At 41.9% G+C, this 15,182-nt stretch overlaps 1 protein-coding gene across 5 annotated transcripts in view; it reads left to right on the top strand.

Moving 5' to 3' along the window:
* cdk14 (cyclin dependent kinase 14) overlaps positions 1-15,182 on the top strand; it is a 213,205-nt gene that overhangs the window by 82,729 nt on the left and 115,294 nt on the right. For all 5 annotated transcript variants that reach the window (XR_015037945.1, XM_085803392.1, XM_085803395.1 and 2 more), the window contains one exon: positions 10,051-10,296. Coding sequence is in view for 4 of the 5 variants with exons in the window: in XM_085803392.1 (XP_085659518.1) it covers positions 10,051-10,296 (246 nt within the window). In the remaining variant the exon portion in view is untranslated. The remainder of the gene's footprint in view (positions 1-10,050; positions 10,297-15,182) is intronic.

The raw sequence follows: 15,182 nt of genomic DNA, 5'->3' as shown, positions 1-15,182 counted from the left end.
TACTCTACAACTGTGGTCCTTTGTCTGTAAACCATGAGCTGAAAGATAACAGAGAGTTCTGTACAGTTACTGAGTGTGTTCAAATATTGACTAGTGCAACTTTAAGAACAATTTTCCTGAGGCTTCGATGATATTAAAATTTGAATACCTCAGTATAGTCCAGCATAAGCTCTGTGATACAAAAATATTTTTCAGTCTGGAAAATATCTCTCACACTGAGAAATACTGTGATATTCAAATTATTTATCACCTTTAAATATCAGCCCAAGCCTAATTGTACTGGAGTTAACTTCAAAGGGGAAGTGAAACAGTCAGCCAATTTATCATAGTTTATTCATCAGATTTTCAGTGTACTTTATAATACTTTGTTATTGTATAACTAACACACATATAAAAGAAAAAGCGAGGGCGTAGCCATCTTGACAACCTGTGACGTCACAAGGTTGGTTGCCTCCATTGGTAGACAGTGATGGGCAGCTAAAGACAGAGACAGCAGATATGGAAACTGAGGAGGCACAGGATGTGAGGGGACAGAAGGGAAACTACTACTTTACTGCTCCTGCATAACAACAAGTTTCACAGGGATAAAGACATTTCTCTATTTTCATAAACTGCCACTGAAAAGGAGCCGTAGCCGTACCACTGCGGTGGGTAGTGGTAGTATTTGATGAGTTTGATGAGGGAAAAGCAAAAGTACCGTACGCTCTGTTGCATAAGCTGAGCAGCTCGTGTCTCTGCCCCGCTGATCTAAAAACAGCTTGCACCAGGTAATGAACCTACGCCTAAGACTACTGTATGATGATAGACAAATTTGCCAAAATGTTGAACTATCACTTTAACTATAGCAACGATCTGATGTTAACATTATCATTGACAGTAATGCAACAGTGTTCATCATGAGAGTCTCAGTCATTTAACCAAACAGCCCCCCCTCTCATCCAGATGATGAGACACATGAGTGTCAGCATACAGCTTGTTTAACCAGAGATCAGTGAAGGAAAATGACAAACAAACAAACACCTGAAACTCCTCAGCAGAAGCCACAAACCTCCAAGACCTATATCACTGATGATGTGTCCAGGTTGCATCACAAGTTGATGCATGTCATAAGTAAGTACATTTGTTGTGTTACACAATTTTTAAGTCCACTGAAAATCCGTTTACTGAATTCTGTTGAATTGTCTGGCTGTTCCACTTCCCCTTTAAACAGATTGGATGATCTAATTAGCTGATGCAGTTTGAAGCTACACAAACATTACACTGTGTAGTTGACTTGGACCATCTCAAACTATCCAGTATAGACCTGCTGCTCACTTACCAGTCTCCCATTACCTCTGAATGAAACCATGCACTTTGCATAATGGAGAAAATATTCTATAAATGTCTTCATTAAAGGCATGTGGTATCAGACAGCATTAGCTATCATGCCCAGTTTTATTTGTCACATGACAAGGTGCACAGCAGTGATTTGAGGGTCACTGCTGGTCATGCACACTTCTAGTTGTGTTTAACATGACTGGTTTAAAAATCAGCATCAGCACCTCCCAAAGCTGGTTCATACGGAGCAACACTCCATATGAACCAGGGGAGGGTGTGTGAATGTCTGAATGGTGAATAGGTGCCATTCAGACACACTCCTGTGCCCACAGAGATCACAGTGTGAATATGCAGAATACACACATCATGGTTTGCCACTTCCAGGTCATAGTATAAGCCTCTTTATTCGTGTGTGTGAGCATCATTGTATGTGTAGATTGATTAGATCAGATGCAGCAGGGAGAGTCTGGGCTGCAGATCATCTGGAGATAATCTGCTCTCTGCTCAGGGATGGAGTTCAGCTCACGTGTTAGTGTGAGTGAGGATGATGGGACAGTAATGGGCTGCTGGAGCTTCCACCATCATGCCTCTGTTCAAGGATCTGACCGCTGGCTGCTGCACTGCACCATGAAGAGAAGTGTGTTCCCACACACCATCATATCTGTGGTGGACGATCATCACAATGATCAGCCATCAGCCTATATGGCAGTAAACCATATAGGCACAAATAGCCATAATAAACCAGTATTATGTGTTGAAACAACACAGGCTGGATTCTTGTGTCCCCATTGATGTAGTCACTGTAGTAGTAGATTGTAGAAGTAAATCAGTAGACACAGACTGTATAGATACGGCTGTGACCAGAATGTTATGAAGAGTCAGATGAATGGAAATTGATTGCAAAGTCCCTCTTAACCATAATTATGATATCATTTATTTATAGAACACTTTTCAAAAACGACATGAGAAATTTCTTGACTAAGACAGCAAAGAATAAGATCACCATCATAAATGTAAATTTTGTTTTGTCATAAGCAGACATCCATGCAAAATAATACAATTAAAAAACATGACATTTCAACAGATTTATTTTGTGAGTAGAACTTAATCAAGTTTTAATTCTATATGAACAATCAATTATTTTACTGAACAACAAAAACATGAATGTTGAGTAAAAACCTTCAATTTTGTAAATTTCGGATTTATTCCCGTTTATTCCCATATATTCCCGTTAATTCCCATGGAAAGTTTCCAACTTTGAAAATTCCCGGAATTTCGCAACCCAGATGTTGTATCATCTTGTGTTGTATGTTGTGATTTGTGACAGCGGAAGGCTGTGATCTTGTGCTGCTTTTTTGATGAGCTTGTCTTGTTGTCACAAAATGAAAATCAAAAAGAAAAAAAACCTAAAACAAGTTAAAACAATCACCTCTATAATACCAATACAGAGTCATATTAAAGGGAAACTTTGGTTTTTTTCAACCTGGGCCCTGTTTTTATATGTTTTTCTGTATACGTGAGTGATGGATAATACTTTTATTGAGGTGGCTCCAGTATTGAGCCGGTTCGCCCTATAAACCTGCATCACACTGACAGGCTCAGATAGTTGTTACAATGAGTGTCTGACAACATACTAGAAAGGAGAAATGAACGTAATAGTCTCTACCTTCAGCTGGAGGTCACTGTTTGTTGTGATCTGTGTCCAAATCTCACCACGCTAGAAATCTTGTTCTGAAATCTCACGATAACTCGCAGCAAAACACTGATGGGGAAACTGTTACCTGACTGAGGAGAAGAGAGACGACCGGAGCATTTCCAAATTGTAGCAACAAAATGTTGGGCTGCTCTTTGCGCAGCTTTCACAGAGCTTTCACAAGTTAGGGCTAGCTGTTCTACAAATGGATGCTGACACTCCTGTCGATGCACTGCACCGTCGCCGTGCCGACCACAGGGTCTGCTGTGACCACTTTGACCGGGGATGACTACTGCCAGTCAAAAGGTAGAGACATACGTTCATTTCTCCTTTCTAGTATGTTGTGGGACACTCATTGTAACTATCTGAGCCCGTCAGTGTGAAGAAAAGTTTATAGGTTTATAGGGCGAACTTTGACGGGAGCCACTTGCCCTGTGGAAGAGTGTTAGCTGGGCTGCAGGCTGCCTGCCCGGCTCAATACTGGAGCCACCTCAATAAAAGTATTATCCATCACTCACATATACAGAAAAACATATGAAAACAGGGCCCAGGTTGAAAAAAAACAAAGTTTCCCTTTAAAAGAAATAAAGCAAATTGAGGGATTTTCAAAGACAAAAGACAAAAGTATGTTTGCCTTCATAGTTTTTAGCTCCTTTGCCTGAGGATCTCAGAGTTGGTAGTGTTGAGCATGAAGCTCCAGATAGAACCAGAAGAGCTTTAACAGTGATCACTAAAGTCTTAAAGTCTACTCTAAAACACACTGGGTGTCAGTGTCAGGAGGCTAAACAGGAGTGATGTGGTTGGGTTAAAAGCCTGGCAGCAGAGTGTTGACATCTCAAGGTGCTGCTAGTAGCACATAGATAGTCCATGGACCTTACTTTGGGTGTACAGTATTATCCGAATCCCACTGATTGTAGTGAGTGGTACATGTGTTAAACAAAGCCCTGATACTAGACAGCAGGTGATGTTTGGTGTGTTTGATGCTTCATAATGCAGCGGGGTGCTGGGAGCATCGGCTGGTGTCTGCACAGTGCAGCCGTGCGGAACCGCGTGGCCACTTTTGAATTCACACTCCTCATTTTGACCGAGTCTTCTGGTGACAATCATGTCTCCGTCCTGCTGCTGCAACTCTAATGCAACAGCTGACAAGCAGCAGAAGCTTTAGGCCTTTACTGTAAAACACACCACTTCTGCTTTTACTTGCACATGTTTTTTTTTTCTTTTCTTTATTCAATATTGACAATGTAGATGATGCATCCACCCGTTCATCCATCTGTCTGCTCATTACAAGATGCTTTTTCCTGCCAGGGTTATGTAGCAGAACCAATCAGGGCTCTGGTTTGACAGCATTTTATTAAACCTTGTGGAGAATGAAAACATTTAAATATACAGCGCTTTTATTTCACCTCTGCTGTGCTGAAGGGCGGGGCTTTCATATTTTATCACCCCTGTGTGTCAGCCATTAACCCTGCCCTCAATCACCTCCCTTCTCTCTGTGCTGCAGTCCTCTGAAAACTTATGTGCGATAGAAATAGACGCTTGAATAAAACCAGCCCTTCTACTTAGCTTGATTATGTTCAGTTTGTCTTCTCTTTCAGTTCAAGTTTTGTACTTCTTTTTAACAGACAAAAGGACATTTTTTTTACCAGGACCAGGTGTGTGGTGGACTGGGATGTCAGAACCACAGAAACACAGGTGATGAAGGAGGCAATAAAAACCAGAAAACGGGCCAGCAACATCATGAACAGAGATGAGGGAGAATTCATGCTCACACACACCTGGGACTCTACTCTAAGGAACATAAGATGGCGGAATATTCATTCCACGTTCAGGGGTTAAAGGGATAGTTCAACATTTTTGTTATTGCCATAATCCCTATAGTCCAGTCCAGGTTCATTACCTTTAATTGTCGATGTAAGCTCCCAAAATGCTCTCGCGAAGAAGAAATAACCTGCACATTTGCCATGCTATGAAATAAAACGTATATGAAGCAAATACTCGGAACTACTCAAATCACTCCGCCCAGCAGCTGTGTCTGGAATGTAGTTCCGGCTACGCATTTGCCTCGAAAACAACTCTGTCTCGTGATGTTCCGTTGTTATCTCATAGCGTGGTGAATGTGTAGGTCACAACTTGTCCACCAGAGCGTTGTGGAGTTGTTGGATTGTGTATTTGATGAGTTTGATGAGGGAAAGTCAAAAGCACCGTGAGCCTCCGTTGCGTTAGCTGAGCAGCTCGCGTCTCTGCCCCGCCGATCTAAAAACAGCTTGCACTAGACTGGCTCTCTTGCTAGACGGCTTCCTTCACAGACTCTGGTTCCAACACCAACACCATGTCTGCTCAGAGCCAAGTGGTCACAATGTTTCCTGGGAACTTGAGCTGCCACCTGAGCCAGCGGGCCTGAGCGGCCCTCCAGAGGAGCTGCATGGGCTGACGTCGTAGCTGCGCCCCAGCTTTAATGAAGCTGATGGATGGCTCGGTAGTGTGATGTGTTACTGCTGTATTGGATGGCTGCACTGCAGTGAGCATGTGGGGTGTGTTATGGAGACGACCCCTGCCTGCATGCAAAACAGGAAACGGTAACCAAGCACAAGTGTGTTTTATAACACTAATGAAGAACAACAATGAAGCATACAGAGGTGTCCAGTTCCAAATGGAGCACAGAGGATGAGCGGAGAACACAAGACCAAAACACACATAGAAAAACAGTTCCCTCTTCATAAAACCATATCATTCACAGAGAGAAATATCCAGTCATGTCACAGAACGCACACTTTCTAGGAAACCTAACGCACTCTTAGAGCTGAACATCTCTCCACACCATTAGGCTGACTTAGATTATTTACAGTTCACACATGACTCTCATCTGCTTGCCAGGGCTGAGGGAAGTAGGCTCAGAGCAGCAACATGGCATGATGGAAATATCATTTACTTTGTGAAAGTTCCTCACTTCCGATATTACCTTATCAAGTATAATTGATATTACAACACAACACATTCTCTAGACTTTCAGGAACATGATTGTTTGGCAAAAGCTCCTTCATAATTTAAAGAGGAACTGTGCTACATGTTTATCTTATTTAAACAGCTTTGGAGTAATTCTACACAAATATACAACAGATATACAGTATGATAAATAATGTTATCTATCGCTCTATTGATTGATTTCTTGCTGGTTTGGTTGAAAACAAATGCACATGATCAGGAGGAGGGTTAGCAACACGGAGGGAAAGAGACCGGCCTTGCATAGTTCCCCTTTATATGGCTCCAAATGCAAAAATGAGTTTAACCTGACATGGCAATATCATTCTGTCCAAATAATTGCAATCTGCATATCATATGTAGAGAAAGCAGGGAAAGGCTCGCACACTGGTCAAAGAATGGAATGTCCACTAAAAAGGTCAACAGATGTCAAATGACATGTTTAATGGTCCATAAAAAAAAATTTAACAAGTGCAACCATGGTGCAAACACAAAAACACAGAAACATTTTGGCTTATACAGCCGTCCTCAGTCTGCCTAAAAGCCAGTAAATTGATCATTTGACATCCATTGACCTCTTTAGTGGACATTCTATTTTTTGACCAGTGTGTGAGCCTTTCCCTGCTTTCTCTTTAATTTTTTTTTTTTGTGCATATCATTTTTTTTTTTTTACACAATTGTAGCCTGTGGTATTGAAGCACCTGCTCAGATGAATGTAGTGGTACAGGTACAGCACAGTATACAGTAGTGGAGTAGTGTAAATTGTATATAATTGTTACTGGCTGTGTTCTTTTGGCTGTTGGTCTTCTGTTAGTTGTTTCTCATCATTTTCTTATAATTATTGGACTGTAATAATCATAAGACCAGGAGACTAGGGAGCAGAGTTGTCTGTTGTTGCTCTGTGTTGAAGTGAACTCTGGTGAACTTCCTGTTGTCCTGGCATGTTGAACACCTTGTCCTGACACCACACACTGATACCTGATGGTGCGATAGGTCCTAAATGATGGTATGTGTCTGTTGGTGTCTCTTGGTGTCTGTTGTGTTCTCCGTTCCAGCTGCTGTCACTGAGGACATGTTTATGGCAGCTCAGCCACCTCATTACCATGTTTGCCTTCAAACTCCTCTTTCATTTTGTATGTCTCCTCTTTCTTTCTCCTCCTGGCCCATTTCTCCTGCTCCCTGGAAATAAACATGTTCTTCTGTTTCTCCCTCTGCTGGAAGGTTTCCATTTTATTTCCTGCCTGAAATGTTTCTTGTGTGCAGATGAAAAGGCAGCGTTATGTTTGATTTTGACGTTTCCAAATCCTGGAAAGACTTTTCTTTAGAGAGTGAAATTTTCAAACCCCATGTGATTTGAATTCTAACTTGCATTATAACCGTCTTAACCAGCTCTCTTTGTGTCAGTATTATTAACTCGTTGTTGGTTAGTAATGTCTGGCAACAGCTAATCTATTTAGGTGATTTCTTAGACTATAGGAATTGATGATTTTTGTGAAGTGTGTATTGGAGGTTTTTGTAATAGACAAAGATAAAGTAAAAAGTAACAAAATAAAGGAAATAGAGGGAGAGAAAAAAAGACACAATGGCAACATCGAACATATAGATTGGAAATATGAATGAATGAATGAATGAATGTTTTATTTTCGTGTCATGCCACCACTGTGGCCCATCCCATATGGGATTATAAGACACAATAACAAATACAAAAAACAAAAACTAGACAGTCCTTCCTGTTGGTGTTACTTGCCACACAGGTGTGACATAAATAAACAATTTCAGATTACTTTCAGTACTCAACTATATATCGCTCTTCGTCTCATTGCCCAAGCCTTTTCAAGAAATAAAGAAAATGCAAAAATATTCAAATAAAAAGGAAGTTTTAGCTTCTCAGCATCGTCCAACCACACAAATTCGTTATTTGGATCTACTTTACTAAACAATTTTTGTCTTATAGAGTCATAGAAAGAACAGTAGAACACAAAATGCATTTCATTCTCCACCTCTTGGATGTCAAATAAGTTACAAATTCTATCATCTTCTGCTGTGCCGACATATCTGCCTGTCTCGATATGAAGACCAAGAAATAACAATTTGATGGATTTCCACACAGTTTGGGTACTGGACATTTTGAGGACACAAATTGATGATTTGATTGATATTTATGTCACTAATTACTGTCTTCAATCAGATTCTTTATTGATTAACTGAAAAAAACAGGCCAACTGTTTTATTATCTGAGTCAGAGGTGCAGAGGGAGAAAAGCAAGATGTGACTCAGGTGCAGAAGCTCTGTTTTCATCAAGGATTTTTCAGCCCATGAAGAAAATCTGCAAAGTGCCTGTGTGGCACTAATGTTATTAGAAGTGTAATATTTTCCCTCAGTAATGGATGTTTGGTGGCTTAGTGCTGGTGCAGAGCCCTCGGAAAGATGCTTCAGCATGTCGACAGACACTGACGTCATCCCTCTCTGTGAAAGGAAGCTCCACTTTGGGCTGCTCCTTCCTCCTTGTCACAAGTTTCTAGCAGCACCAGTTTGTCATTATGTTGCATCAATTAAAGTGTAGAGGTTCCATGTGTCTGAGCTCAGGAGGTTATTGCATTGGCACAATAAGTTAAAGGAATAGTTCACTCAAAATTGAAATTTCACTCATTATCTACTCACCCTCATGTCGACTAAGGGCTGGGAGAAGTTTCAGAGTCCTCCGTGGCTTCTCTGAGTTACAGGGGGTCTCGGCGTAGCAGTGCATGTCAATATAACAGTTGCAAATGGATACCAACTGTCTTCGTAACAAAAAGACACACCAAAAAACATCCAAATACCTCCATGCTGCTCATCTGTAATGTCCGTCTTGTATTGAAGCCCCGAAATGCAAAATTGTTCCGAAAAAAAAAATTAAATAAGTCTATATTTCAAGCTTGTTTGTAACGGAAGCTCCTCTTCCTTGGACGGACCAGGAAGAGGAGCTTCTGCTACAAACAAGCTTGAAATATAGACTTTTTGTTTTGTTTTGTTAAGAAGACAGTTGGTATCCATTTGCAACCGTTATATGGACATGCACTGCTACGCCGAGACCCCCTGTAACTCAGAGAAGCCATATAGATAACTCTGAAACTTCTCCCAGCCCTTAGTCGACATGAGGGTGAGTAGATAATGAGTGCAATTTGAATTTTGGGTGAACTATTCTTTTAACAAAGAAAATAAACAAATAAGCATCTAATTACTGTCAGATCTGTTGTGCTTCTTTTGAATAGTGAAGAGTGACAGCAGGCAAAAATGAATAAATGCTAAATTTATGTTTGGTCCTATTTAAAACCCAAAAGCCCAGGCCTTTTGTTTCATCTAAAATTAGTGCCAGAGAGAGGGGAGTGTGTGTTGTGTGAAAAGCTCCAGTGTGTCCAATGAAACCTGGCCCAAGTTAAAGAACAGGCCCGCGAGCTGCAAGATGACTCCTGCTTGTGTATTAGAGTAATTAGAAGTTCTTCCTGCAGGGGAGCCCGGGCCTAAATATTTAATCTGAAGGGAGCTGTGGCAAAACATGTCATGCCGTCCTGCGTCCTTTGTGTTGAGTAGACACAGTCCACCACGGCGGAGCAGCAGCTGCTGAGGTGCGTTGTGTCGTGTTGGGGAAATAGATGAGGAGTGTGGAGGGGCCGTGCGTGTGCCCGGCGGGCTTGTCGGAGACAATCTGAAGCACAATTGCGTGGATGTGAAGATGCGTGTCGGAGATACGGTGGAATTGTGTGAAAGTACTGTAGACAGCCGGCTGTGTGTGTGTGTTTGTGTGTGTTTGTGTGTGTGTGCAGTAGAGCTGACGGAGGCTGGAGCTGTTTTGATCAGAGAAGAGAGAGATGGAGATAAAAAGACTCTCATCTTAGCAGTGAGGTAGCAGCAGAGCTCTGCAGGGAGGGAAGAGACCCAGGCTGACAGCCAGATGAAAAACACAAGACGGGGGCACAGTCAGTTTTTGGCTGAACACTGGTAATCACAGATGGATTTTTTTTTTCCTTTAATGCTCACTTTTATCTCCTTTTCTTCTTCCTCTTCCTTCTTTTTGACAGATATGTGTCACAAAGATGTCCACACGCAGCTGCCAGGGAACGGACTCGGTCATCAAGCCCCTGGATACCATTCCTGAGGACAAGAAGGTGAGAGTTCAGCGCACGCAGAGCGGCTTTGACCCGTTCGAGAAGCCCGCCAGCCAGGTGAAGAGGGTCCACTCTGAGAACAATGCCTGCATCAACGCCAAAAGTTCATCCGCCGGCAAGGAGTCGCCCAAACTGCGCCGTCACTCCAGCCCCAGCTCTGTAAGTCCTGTACACCTCAACACAACACAACACAACACAACACAACACAGGCAGACTGCTTTCACACCAAGGGAACGTGATACGTTGTTTCATTTTATCAGCTGGTACAGTTCATGTTCACACACGTTTGTTTTCACTCTGGTCCAAAATGCTGCACCGAAAAGAAAAATACATGGTAGGCTAGGTCATGTTTACATGAGTCCTGATTGTCAAAATAAAAGTAAGGCTGCATGTAGTAGGCTACACGAGTACGAGGGTTATTTTATTTCATATCGTTTGTCACTCTCTGCTAAGAAGAGGTTTCCAAAATGAGGCGTGGCTACAGGAGCCTTTTTAGCTCAAACTTGTGCCACACAGCAGGCAGTAGGTGTGGATCGAGGTCTGGCCACCATCACATAACTGTCTGACTGTTGTTGTTTTCACACCGACCCAAACGCACCTCACTCTGACCTAGGGGTGTACAGCCAGTTTTGTATTCGTATTCAGGTTTTTTTTTTAAAACTTCAGATTCGTATTTGGGAAGAAACTGGAAGTGGGCGCACTGACTTCAGCCGAGCTAGTGCTACGCCAAGCTAGCCGGCTAACTTCCGCTTTAGCTCTCGGCTAACTAAAACGAGAATAAAATAATTTAATGATGCGGCTCTTCTAGACTTTCCAAACGTAATCGGACTGAATGGATCAAATTCTGGTAGTGAAACCAGTCGTTTCGCGGAGGTTGTGACACTCAAAAAAAATGATCCACCGTTTTATAGCCGCTTCTTTTCCCATTATTGTCTATGAGAAAAATGCTACGTTGTTGAACGGTGACCCTGGAAGTATCGGTGAACACTTCCTGTCTGCTGTGATGCAATGCATGCAGGGAGTTGCTGTTTCTTAGCAACCCTAACGTGAACGCGACACAAATGAAACAGGGTGACTCAGCGCTGCCTGCTGGTGTTTGGCGCTCTACTCGTGTTGTGCTTCTATGGCGGCGCACCAATGTTAAGTTGCATTAGCACCACCGGAGTGTGAACCAGAATCACCTGGTTATGGGCTGTTGCTGATCCAAACGTTTCTTTTTCTTTAGAAAAAAGCTCCCGAATAATGAGGAGAAACTTCAGACAGCAAAACTATTTGGGATCAAAGCATTATTTGTGTACTTCCGAATACGTATTTGGGTTCGGGTACACCCCTACTCTGACCTAAACGCTGCCTGTGTGGAAACACCCTTAGTTTGCACTGTTCTGTGTGTGTGTGTGTGTGTTCACTTTACTCCGTCTACAATTCCGCACAGTAGCCAAACTTCTCTGTGTAAAGCCATAGAAAGTAAGTGATTATCTTGATGACCTGACTGATATAGTATTATAGGGATCAGAGTATTGTGTAGGTTATAAAATATGTCTCATGAACTGGCAAACAAGATTTCTGATGCTGAACACAGTCACATTATTGTTTGGACAGGTCTAGGGCTGCAACAATTAATCTATTAATCGAACAATCATCGATTATTAAATTAATCCTCAACTATTTTGATAATCGAATAATCAGTTTGAGTAGTTTTTTTAAAGAAAAAAGTCAAACATTTTCTGATTTCAGCTTCTTAAATGTGAATATTTGTTCCTTTGTGACAATAAACTGAGTCTCTCTTTGGTTTGTGGACAAAACAAGACATTTGAGGACGTCATCTTGTGATTTGGGAAGCACTGATTTTTGACATTTTTAAACACTTTTTAAACATTTTACTGACGAACGTTCGTTGCAGCCCTGGACAGGTCGCTGCTAGTCAGGAAACAGTTCCAGTGAGTAACACTCTCCCCCAAACCAGAGAAGAGGACAGGAGGACGGGGACAGGGACAGGAAGGTTCTGCTGATGCTCTCTGTTTGGGTTGAGGCTGAGCAGGTGGTCTACAGTTGGATTAGGCTTCCCATGTTTTATAGTGCAGGTCTGTCTTTGTGGACCCACAGTGGACTGGTCTAACTCGACAAGACATGTCACCTCCCACTGAGTGAACACAGTGTGGCAGAGGTCAATCAGTATTCAAAGAGGTCCACTCCACCAAATTTCTCAATTTCCTCCTTGTGATTAAATGTTCTCTTTTCATTTCAAGGCTAATAAAAACTACAATCACACAGCAGAGCCTTTAATAATTTGCATCGTAGAACAAAGTGTTTGATTTTACAAGAACGACATAAAGAGGGGAGCTTCGTTTAACTCGTGTCTCATTTCTCTATAAGCAATCTTCTGCTCTTGACAGCTGAACAGCTTTGACACTTGGTTTAGCCCACCTACCCACTCTCTGCACTGACTTCATCGCTGTGTTTATCTCACTCAGCAGCTCCAGGCCCAGGGACTGGCTGAGCAGCCTCATGTGACCAGAGCCGTAAAGCCTGGAAGAGCTGCCACCGCTAAAATAGAAACACTCAATATTTAATAATTCTCAATAATTCAAAGCTGAGGAGTATGACATGGCTCCTGTAAACCAGTCAAGTTAGAGTGTTAATACCAGATCCATCTGATGGATTAACGGCTTTAGATTGAAGCAGGACCCCTCACCTCACTGACACAGAGACACAGAAATACAGAAATACATGTAGAAAAAGATGTGAACAAATCAAAGTAAAAATACAGAAATGAATGAATGAATGAATAAGAGTAAAAATGAAAGAACAGGGGTGCCGTTTGGCCTGTCAGTTAAATGCAAAAAAGCCCCAAAAATATACTTAAAAAAAGAAAAAGAAAGAAAGAATAAATGAATGAATGCAACAAATAAGTTCCCATACATTATCCGAGATGTTGCTATCATGCATGTATGTTAACTGTATGTTAGTACAGGTAGTGGAGTGAAGCAGTAGAGTGGGAGTGGGTTTGGTCTCTGTTCATTCAGTCATGTGTTATAATTACACTCTGTGAAGATGTTGGTGATGTTCCTGCCCTGCTGTAAAAAGCTCTGTGTAGATGTAGCTCTCCTTGGATTAATCAGTGCTTTTATCTGATTGTGTATCATGGGAAGTATCTGTTACAGTAACACTTATTTAAAGACTGAGGGTTTTCAGATGCTGTCAAAGTGCCAGTTACTTGCTGTTGTTCTCAGGTGTTTGTTTTGGCAGCTGAGCTGTTAATCTCCTCTCCATCACAAGCACTTCCACAGCCTGCTTTCCTTCGATTACAACAATGCACGTGTGTCTTAGTTTGTTCTAGTTTGACAGCTTGACTCAAACCTGCCTGGCTGCCAGAGATTCCGATTCTTAATGAGGGTGACCAAGCACAAACTTCTCGGTGCATGTTTGAGTCGCCATCTGATGCTGTCTGTGGAGGAAAATGCAGCTTTGAGGGATGTAAACAGCCTAAGCAGCGGAACTTCAATCCGCTCCATTCATCACTGCCGTGGCGATCCGGGGACAGACACAACTACCACAAAACAGGAGCAATTAAACTGAAAATCTTCAGATTCCTTCTTTTAGACCTAAAATGGAACATACAGCTCCCAGTTGAATTTTCCAGGAATTGTGCTTTAAACTCACTCACCCATAAAAGACGAGCTAACCCACTTGCCAAGTGGTCATTGACCTCTTGGTGAAACGGTTAGCATTGTCGCCCGCGGTGTGGCAGGCCAGACAACATTGGTCAATAATGCTAATGCTAACTCCATCATTGTTGCTCATCAAAAGTAACATTTCCACAACGTCCATCGTTGAAGAGAAGAGCAACAAGCTGCAGTCAGAGCAGTGGAGCTGTGGAGGGGGTGTGTCCACTCCAACCACAGAAGAAACCAAAAAAAAAAAAAAAAAATCAAAGGAAAAAGATGAAATACTTTCATTTGTATATGAAACCACATCCCTTATTTCATTGTTAAAGGTCAACCAGAAGGCTAAGTGGTCCAACCACATTGTATTTGTAGTGTATAGCCCCCAAATCAATCTGTGGTTCTAAATCTCATCAATCTAAAAGTGTCTCTCCAGAGCTCTGCTGAGAACGAGCCGTTTCTGTGTCTGCACCTTGAAATGCAAATAGGATGTGTAAACCACGTCCATGCACACCTGTGCTTTTCACTACCGGTGCTGTGTGCCAATGTTGACATTAGTGTAGAAATAGAAATGGGCAATGATGTCTGAATGATGGAATAAAAAAAAAATTGAATAGTTTCTGAGACGATCGTCTTGTCTGAAAAAATGTAAATGTTCCCTTTTACTGTAGCAGAAGGAGAAACATGGAGAGACTCCTACAGCCATCAGAAAGTTCTGTCATAGAAAGGCCACAGGATAAAGTGGATTTTGCACAATATGGGCCCTGAAAGTAAATGATGATTTGACTGCTTGGCCTTGACTTCACTCAGACTTGTTGTGTTTCTCAGGTGTTTTGCTTTGCCACTGAGCTCTTCTCTTCTGCTTTTGAACCACATTTACAGCCTGTTTTCCCTCACATGCTTAATTGAAGCCTGTTTACAAACAAAGTCATTTTCTTAATCATGCAAATGCGATTTTCAGGTTTTTATACATATGTGGCTCCTTTTTAATTGGGCTCCCAATGTGAGCAGCCTAATGAATGTGTGCACAAATAAGATTGAATAAGTGTGATATGAGGCTTGACTGATTGCCTGCCAGCGTCGCTGCCAGACACTAATGAACTGTTACCATGATTATGAAAATGTGTAAATTGTCCCTTTCATGGTCTTATTGTTGGGTTACAACCAGCCGGCTCTCTCACACATTTCACACAGTGGGTATAATAGGTCTGAATCCTGTAGTCACTCAGCTACAGTAACTCAGCTCTGCCCACTCAAAACCCAGCACTGACTCTTGATCAGCTGCAGGCCTCTTATTGGTCGTCAGAGCTGACCTTTGCTTTTCCTGCTGCTCATGGTAAATATCACAGCAGGACAGGTTTACAGTACAAATAGACGTAGTGG

This window comes from Trachurus japonicus, chromosome 16 (genome assembly GCF_045865225.1).
Source record: "Trachurus japonicus isolate A0001 chromosome 16, Traja_1.0".
Classification (NCBI taxonomy): Eukaryota; Metazoa; Chordata; class Actinopteri; order Carangiformes; family Carangidae; genus Trachurus; species Trachurus japonicus.
This window is presented reverse-complemented; position numbering and strand designations above follow the sequence as displayed.